Below are 9,247 nucleotides of genomic sequence, written 5' to 3'. Positions count from 1 at the left end.
ACAGGAACTAACTTAAAGCTTCAAGAACATTAAATGTGACTATAAATAGATAAAATGATCATTGTTGGCAGGAATAAAATGAAAATAAATAAATAAGACAGACAGCAACAACGTTATAATAGAATTAATAATAACAAACTGCTCGAATGTGTGATGATAAATAATTGTTAGAGTTTGACCAATAGATGGCAGTCTTGCTTAAGTTTTGATCATGTCACTGCTTGTCTTTGTGCTCCTCTTTTTTCAGCTTTCTTTTTTGATAAATGTCTGAACTCCAATAACAATGAAACAATCGTTTTGGACCCATTAGCATGGCCATGAGCTCAAACCTGCTTTAATAGTTCATTTTCAACTTTTGGACGTGAAAGCGAGTCGTGATTCAGTCTGCAGAGCAGGACAGAGGAGGAGTTTATAAAAGTGGGTGTGATGAAGACGTGATGGTGTTTTGGTTGGATGCCAGGCAAATCATCTCGAGTCTTAAGTGACAGCATCTTAATCTCGGTTGTCATGAGCGGTGTGTCATGCAGCAGTGGGATCGTTGACTTTGGCTCAGTTTCAGCTCACAGGAGAGACACGACGTCAGGGCCGTTTAAATGAGAGATGATTATGTCTCATACGTGAGACAGCCTCATCCGTGAGTGTGGGCCAAAATAACCAAAAGGCTGTAGAGAAACTCAGAGTTACTCTGATGAGAGTGCAATCACGATGGCAGCTTTGGCTAATGTCCGGTATTATTAGCCTTTCTAAAGAGGTCTTCGTGTTGTGCGTAGATTTGATATCAGTAGAAAATGTTAAGATGAAATATTGAAAGGAAACGAAAGATCACTGACTCTCTGTAGCGAGGAAGACGGTCACGTGTTAATACCAGTAAAGTTAGGCTGTTAGTTACCACAACAACACGCTAATAAGAACATGGCGTTAGTATTGTAATACAGAACAGAGAGATACGATAATGTGATGTCTTCACCTTGTGTGAAAAAAACACATCATGTAGCTTGTCGTTTGTCTCGCGGACGTGTTAGCGGCTGCTGCTGTCGTCTCTCGCGGCTGGGATTTGTTTCGTAGGTTTCGGTGTGAAAAGTTATCAGTTTAACTCATGTTTATTGACAGGTAAAGATGAAGACTTGAAGGCTTTTCTGGTTTTGTTCATCAGACAGTAAATAGAAGTTTGTGCAGGTTTGTGGTTGGAGAAATGAATGAACATGGGAAGACTCGCTGTGGGATTAGTCTGAGGAGAGAGGAATCTCTGCTGAAGTTGTAGCTCAGTGTTGAGTTTATGTGTCAGTCTGACAGAACCTGCGTCTTGTACCGTCGCTGGATATACTCTGCTGAGGGGCGGGACTTATGTAATACAGACGCCATGTAAGTGTCGGACTTTCGTTACTCACAGGACACTTTAACCTGTAGCTTGTACACTTTAACCTGTAGCTTCAGCGATACCATTGACTGAATTAAAATAAACTCAGCACACAGTAAAGTTAATCCGGTGAATGGGAGAGGACACAGGACATAAGGGACGCAGGTCGCTGACCTTCCAGCACGTATAATTGTGGCCTTAATTAAGAAGTAAAAGATGCAGGAGATTCTTCTTTCTTCCTGTTGTTCGGTGCACATCTGTAAAAACGTTTTATATTTGCTCTGGTGCAGTTCTGTGGTGTCTCGATACGCTGCGTTGTTCCCTACAGTCAAATAATCAGTGAAGAAAGATATGCCTTGGACCTCTGTTTCATTTTACAGAGTGATAGATAAAGGTTTAACAACCAATTTCAGCATCTGCAGCTTCTCCGGCCAGAACAAGAGGCGTTTTAATGATCCGTCCTCAGCACGAGTTCTCACACCTCTGACCAGAACACCTCAGTCGTCGAGTCAAGAAAGAAGTGACAGGAAGCAGGAAGTAGCCTGACAAGTCAGAACCAGTCGTGTTATTCGGTGTGTGACTCTGAGAGCTGAAAAAAAAAAAAACGACCTCGAAAAGGAATGATCGCTGAAAGTTTTTGTGGAAAAGCAGCTCTGAAGTAGGTTTCAGGTTTTTATCGACACCTCAGGTAACAACCTGGAGCTCGTGCCTACATGAACAGCTGTTTACGTCCATCTGCTCCTTAAGAAATTGCATTACACGTGAGCGTAAGCGACTGTGCGATGATAAAAACAGCAACCTGTGAAGTTTGCATCCGTGGTGTAACGGAGCCGTGGAGGACGCGGTGAACAGGTGTGGAATGTGCGACGGGGACTGACCACGGCGCTCCGCTTCCACCTGACTCAACACACCATAAGGTCCAGGATTTATTGTTTTCTTCGGCTTGTAAACACAGAGTGTGATGGATGTTCTCCCTGACATGCCGCTAAGATCTTCTGTAGAAGTCATTTACACTCGTTCGGCATTTTTAACAACCCTCTCAGCATCTTCTGACCCATTCTCACCGGCTGCGTCTCAAACCTCGAGCAGTGGTTTCTTGGATAGAAGCCCAGATCCTGAGCTCGGCTTACGATGCCTGTGTGCTTCAGAGAAAACATTAGGCCGAGGAGTATCACTCCACTGCATGGGATTTCAGGGTAATATATGGAGGCGGCTCCTTCGCTCTCCTAATGATGAAAGCTTGTTTCTTCTGGGGTTTTGTGTTGAAGCCGGAGCTGATGGATGGCTGCGAGGAGAATTAGAGGGGCGCAACTGGCCGTGACAGAGGAGAAGGTTTGGCTCGTTGCGTGTTTTTGATGGGTCACGCAGGAATGGAGGGAATAGTCGTTTATCTTAAGCCCTCAGTCCATGTTAGAACCTCAAAGGAACAATCGGAGGCAGAAAAACACACTTGCTCTCTCTCACTGGGTCTGTAACATCATTCTTAAGTCAATCATGATGAATGAACGCTCAGTGTTTGGACAAGGAGGGACCGTGTGTATTTCATATTTCACCTACGCTAGTGATTTTTCTCAGTCTTGGAGAACTTAATCGAAGGACTGAGTCTTTAAGGAGCCTGTAAAAATAAGCCAGCTATTATATATGACCTACAGACATGTGTGCTGGTGATCAGCTGCACAACACACCCAAATATTCAGCTTGTGTTCAGCATCATTGACATGACCGCCATTTATTTTATTTTATACATAAAATACAATAATTGCTGCAAAGTATTTAAATAGCTGCATAATTACAGTAATACTAATAATATTATTTATAATTATAATATTTATAATAACAATATTACTAATAATATTTATAAATATTATATGTATAATAACAATATTAATAATAATATTTATAATTATAATATTTATAATAACAATAATACTAATAATATAATTATAATATTTATAATAACAATAGTATTAATAATATAATTATAATATTTATAATAACAATAATTCTAATAATAATATTTATAATTATGATCGCATTAATTAATGACCAAATATAAGATTCATCAGATTGGGGCTACAGTATAAGAAGTGTCATAAAATTATAATTTGATTTTTTATTCTTTATTTTGCATTTAAAAGTAAACACTGAGGATCAGTTTGACCGCTAACTCCTTGCTACATGACGGATTTTCTCCCATGATGCAAAGCGTCATTGCTGTGTTGTGTCTCGTGCATATCATCCAGAGATCATCCGGCTCACTCTTGTGTTTCTCGGTCACGCTTGGAAATCGAACAAATTCACATTAAAGTTTATGCTAACGGGACGAGACACGACACGACGCTGCTGTTTCCTCCTTCGGTCTGATCCACTTCCTCTTATCTAACACAGGCCCATGTCACGCTTCACACACACACAACATGATCTAATGAGACATCAAGCTGTAAAGCTCCCAATCCTTTAGACAGGAATATAGTTAACATCCATTAACAGATTTATCTGGATGTTTTACTCTACACTTGTTTTATAAAATAGAGCAGAAGACTTTCTGACATTAAAAGATGAGCTGTAAATGAAGTGTCCGATCTAAGACCCTCTGAATAATCTACCTTTAAATAAGAAGTCATTAGATGTCTTTTATAAAAGGACAAAATCATTCATTCATCTTCTACCGCTTATCCGAACTTCTCGGGTCACAGGGAGCCTGTGCCTCAGGCGTCATCGGGCATCGAGGCAGGATACACCCTGGACGGAGTGCCAACCCATCACAGGGCACACACACACTCTCATTCACTCACACACTACGGACAATTTTCCAGAGATGCCAATCAACCTACCATGCATGTCTTTGGACCGGGGGAGGAAACCGGAGTACCCGGAGGAAACCCCCGAGGCACGGGGAGAACATGCAAACTCCACACACTCAAGGTGGAGGCGGGAATCGAACCCCCGACCCTGGAGGTGTGAGGCGAACGTGCAAACCACGTCTCGGTATCATCACCTAAAGCTCAGTCTGTGTTTATCTGATGTCCCACAACCTGCACTGTCTTTAGAGGATCTTCATGGTACGAGCGTGAAGCTGCACTGAACTACACTTCATGAGGCCGGAGTGTGTGTGTGTGCGCTGTGTGTATGTGTGCGCGTGTGTGCGTGTGTGTGTGTGTGTGTCTATGTGCTGTGTGTGTGTTCTGATGGAAATGAACAGAGCACAAACACTTATTTGGAGTATTAGGTTTTTATTGAAATGATTGGTGACTGTGGAGCTTAAACATGTTGCAAAGTAAAGATGGACATGATCCAGCATGGAGCTGCTGCAGATTAGTTTACAACTGCACTTAAAGGCCTGGATACACGTTACTGCTGTCGCGTCTCATCCACACTGCTGCGCTCACTAGTTAATAAATCACACACCAGCCCCGGATTTCTGCTGCGGCAGTAAAACGTGTCATCGTACTGAAATTTAGATTGGGCTCGACACCCGCTTCCTGAACACGGCATCACACCGCTTTCTTTCTTTCTTTCTTTCTTTCTTTCTTTCTTTCTTTCTTTCTTTCTTTCTTTCTTTCTTTATTTCTTTTTTTTCTTTCCTTCTTTCTTTTACAGTAATGCGTATCCAGGCTCTTAGTTGCACTCAAGACTTTTGGAAAAAAAAAAAAAAAAAAAAATCCAAAGATCTGTTGTGGGAAAAAACAAACAGAAACATGAAGCTTGTCGGTAGTCCATCACAGCCGAGACGCGTCTGACGCACGGCCGCTAACATCTGCTGTGGATTATAGTACAAAAAACCCAATCAAACGAAAACAGTCCAGAATAAAACAGTAATAAATGCATATAAACAAGGCTGAATGCACACTTTTCCGTTTTTTTTTTTTTTTAACATCCTCTTTAAAACTTTGACACGCCTGCACGAGGCGGTACAGACCTGCGGGACGGGGCGGAGCGAGATGGGGAAAGAAAACATTCGGTACATTTCACACACATCTGATGCAGCTTACATAATGAGCTGGAGTCGAAGCAGATACAGTAAATAATCCATCAAAGCAGTGCGTTCAAACACCCGACTTCTGAAAATGACCTTTACAGTGTTGAAGTGGTTTCAGATAAGCAGTTTTACATCATACGCATGCAACAAATGGCGAAGCTAAAACCTGGTTCATGTTTCCTTTTCTCTAGCGCTCCTTCTTCGCTAACACCGCGGCCTCCGTAAGTGCGTCTCACATTAAGTGCCGATGAAATGGCGTGCGGTGTTTAGGCGTGCTCAGAATGTAGCTGGATTTATCTTCTCTTAACTACCCGAGGGTCACAAAGCCGGCGCGTCGCCCGGCGCTAGCGTTTATGGCGAGAAGTGGATTGTCGAATCAGGACAGGAGTTTATTGTGTCTCAGATCGGAGCAGCCAAACGCACAGCGCTTGGACAAAACCCACAGCTATCAGTAAGGATTAGTGGCTCCCAAACCTCAGAGATCACCGCGTTTCTTTTTAGATGCCGTCGCATTCACATATTAATAGAAAAATAGGCTTCGCCGTACAAAAAGAAAAACAACCCCCAAAGAGCGGTGCGTTCCCTCTCTTTTTAATTTTTTTTAATTAATTTTTTTTTTTATGTAAAAGGCCTCAGAAGTCGACTGTAGCGATAATACATTTCAGATAACTCGATCCGAACTAAAACGTTTTCAGCCATGAGAATGAGACGACGTATATGAATGAAGGCAAGCGCTAAACACACTCTTGACAGATCTTCAGTTTTTTTACCCACGATCCTTCACTTCAGCACGAAAGGGTTTACGGCGAGACGCTGAGTTCTTGCTGCTTTTCTCACACGTTAAGTGCTCATATTCAGTTTGTCGTTAAACATCTGCACGTGGCGACTAGTTTTAATCCACATGAGATTAAAACAGAATTAGTACAGCGCTGATTAGGATCTCGCTATTAACAAGATGAACACCAGACAGTTTCGTCTGTAAGCGTTCGAACAGAACCCTGTCTGCTTTTATTACTGACTAACATCTAAAGACTGTTTTAAACCGCAGTCGTCACCTCAGTCGTAACGCGGATTCCGGCGAAACCGCAACCGACCCATTAAACCAGCCAAGAGCTAAACAAACAAACCGAAAGAGAAGTGTGCAAAACCATCAGGAAGAGATGAAAATGCAGAGTAATGAGATAGTACAGCTGATTTTATTTCGATTAGCATTACCATAAATTCTGATAAGATCAAATATTAAACTTCATGAAGTGTAAACAGTAATGCATGACAAGACGGAAAAAAGAAATCGATATTTTTAAGGTTTTATTTTTTTTTGTTTTTTTTTTTGTATGTATAAACACTGTACATAAATTACTTTCTCTGAGACTAATATTGATGTACGGATAAGTGGAATTTTTTTTTTTTAACGTTTAAAAAAACCCATAAAGGTCTCACATCTCTTGTCAAAAGACAGGCCAGTTATGATATATACTTTTTAGTTTTGTTTTGCTCTCTACTCTACATCCGCCAGCTGGTTCAGCAATGACATTGAACACGCAGACTCGACTGAATACTTGAATCGTAACAGAGTCCTTAAAAGAAAGCGAAGCAGTAAAGAATCGTGTGCCGCTTCAGTTCTCACGGCTCACGGCTGCACGTCTCGGTACCCAAAACATCCACAAAACTTTTTTTTATACTGATAACAAGAAGAACGTTCAGAGTGAGAGATGCGACCCAGAGGCTCTGTACACGTTAGTCCGTTAGCCGAGTGCAGTGGTTTTGTAAACACGTTCCTTCTTTTCTTCTATTTTTTAATCCTTTAAGCGTACCATCTGTAAGAATTTTTTATTTTTTTTTTTTACAAAAAAAAGCACAAAAAAGATTCAGATCGAAGAGTTTTTAAAAATTTTATGAAGAGTCCTTCAGAGAGAATTCCCATCCATCCATCCATCCAATGCTGCAGTGTGAAGAAACATGGTTTATGGAGCAACTTGTCTCAAGGTTTTTGTACACGGAAACATAGAGGCAGCTTCTGTCTACCCTGTGTTGGGGCTATTTGTGAGTATATTCAGTATAGAGAGGGGTATTAGGGTAAAAGAGTGTGAGGCAACTGAGGCGGTACTGAGCGATTGAGTCATTTCTTCACTTTCTTTCTCTCTTCGGTCTGAGCAAACTGTCAGCTACGAAACAGTCTGTTAGCTCTAAATAGCTAAAGCAGTTTTTTACTATATGTTCTTATTGAGTGCTTTTAGAAAGAGTTCATTTCGATGCTGCAGAGGGTGAGATGTGTTGGTTACAGAACTCATCTCAGGTCTTTTCTACATGGTAAACGACAGGCAGCTAGGCACAGTGCAGTCTGTTGTTACTTCTTCCCAGCTAACGCATCGCTGTGCAGTCGGTTGTTACCTCTTCCCGATCTCGCTCTGCCGCAAGAACTGGATGTTATTGGCGCTGTCGGCTAGTTCGGGGTACTGCTCGACAGAGAGCATGTAGTAGCCGTCGTAGCCCAGAACCTTTCCTGAGCTCAGCAGTTGGCGTTTCTCACCTTCGGTCCAGAGCCTGGCACCTTCCTCTCCCTCTCGAACCCTTTGCTGTTCTCTTTGCCACGCACTTGCCAGCGCTCTTTGTCGGGCCTGCTCGAGCACTCGTGCCTTTTCCTCATCGAGTGTCATGCCATAGCGTACATGCAGCGCCAGCGAGCCGTACTGGAGCTCGACGTCTGCGAAGCGTCGTGTACGCCCGTTAACCACTGTGGTAGACTGGGACACGGTCACATTTACGCCATTCTCCAAGCTGCGGCGCCCACTCGTCAGCCGTAAAGCCCCCAGGTCACTTTCAGGAAGGCTGGTCTTGATGAAGTAATGTGTGTCACGACCCTCGATTGTGAAGTGCAGGTCTTCCAGGTAGAAGGCATTGTTCAGTACTGCTGCTACCTTGATACAGTCTTCGTTAGCAATGTTCAGTGCATTTGTGGCCACTTGGCCTTTGCTGGTGATCGCAAGCATCACGCCTTTACCAATCAACGACTTGACGGTGGCAAACCACAGCCAGGGTTTATCCCTCGCAGAGCGCCGGCGACTAAACTGGATTTCTGGCATCCTCTCAAAGGATAAGAACGCCTTGGCCTGACGTGTTACTTCCTCCTGGACACCCGAGATGGCCTGCAATCACAAGAAATAAACTCTTACTGGGGAAGAAGGCAAAAAGTGACAAGAGTTCTCTATAATAGCTGCCTGAGGAACAAATAAAGGCAAAATCATTTTAAACACAGGTTTCAAAAGCAAACATAATCACAGGGGTTTGTGTGAACATAAGAATGTTCTATTAAAGCTAACAAAAAAAAAATAAATAAAGCTATTTAACAACAAATATTTCGGACCGCTTATCACGGCCTGCGATACGTTTGACTGGATAATGGGACCATAATTAACTCCACATACTGCACATGGCTCTAAAGATTTAACTTCCTCTTGCCATTCTGAGTCTCTGCTTGTGAATCTTGAAAAAACTTACAGGTCCAAGTGACACTTTCTAACTATGGAAACCAGAGAAAAATGGAGTGCAAAAGTGTAGAAAACGTGTCAAAGCGAGATCCTGGAGGGCTTAAGCTCTGTTGGCTTTACACATCTAATTAAAATCTTGAAAGACTTGTTAATTAGCTGACGGGTTAAATCAAGTGTAGTAAACTCAAGTCTAATGAATAGGATTTTCACTTGTTTGACTTCCAAGAACAAACAAAAGCAGTGATGATAAAAGAATATGGCAGGCTGTAAATACCGGAAGGTCGTCCCAGAGCTGACTCTTCCTCATCTCCAGTGAGGGTTGTGTGAGGTCAAATTTAGGAATCGGGAATCCAGGGATAGCGTTGTGAAGGTGGAAGCCGAATGTTACCAGCCAGATGTTGACATCTAGAGACAGACGTTTGA

The 9,247-nt window shown here is 42.3% G+C and overlaps 1 protein-coding gene across 1 annotated transcript in view; it reads right to left on the bottom strand.

Annotated features, from left to right (window-relative positions):
* Positions 1-4,859: 4,859 nt before the first annotated feature.
* tenm3 (teneurin transmembrane protein 3) overlaps positions 4,860-9,247 on the bottom strand; it is a 107,292-nt gene continuing 102,904 nt past the window's right edge. Inside the window, exons 23-24 of the mRNA XM_047812596.1 lie at positions 9,099-9,229; positions 4,860-8,482 (exon numbers count right to left, since the gene is read on the bottom strand). Coding sequence (XP_047668552.1) covers positions 7,724-8,482; positions 9,099-9,229 — 890 coding nt within the window. The 3' untranslated portion in view covers positions 4,860-7,723. The remainder of the gene's footprint in view (positions 8,483-9,098; positions 9,230-9,247) is intronic.

The sequence above is a fragment of the Tachysurus fulvidraco genome, chromosome 4 (genome assembly GCF_022655615.1).
Source record: "Tachysurus fulvidraco isolate hzauxx_2018 chromosome 4, HZAU_PFXX_2.0, whole genome shotgun sequence".
Taxonomy (NCBI): domain Eukaryota; kingdom Metazoa; phylum Chordata; class Actinopteri; order Siluriformes; family Bagridae; genus Tachysurus; species Tachysurus fulvidraco.
This window is presented reverse-complemented; position numbering and strand designations above follow the sequence as displayed.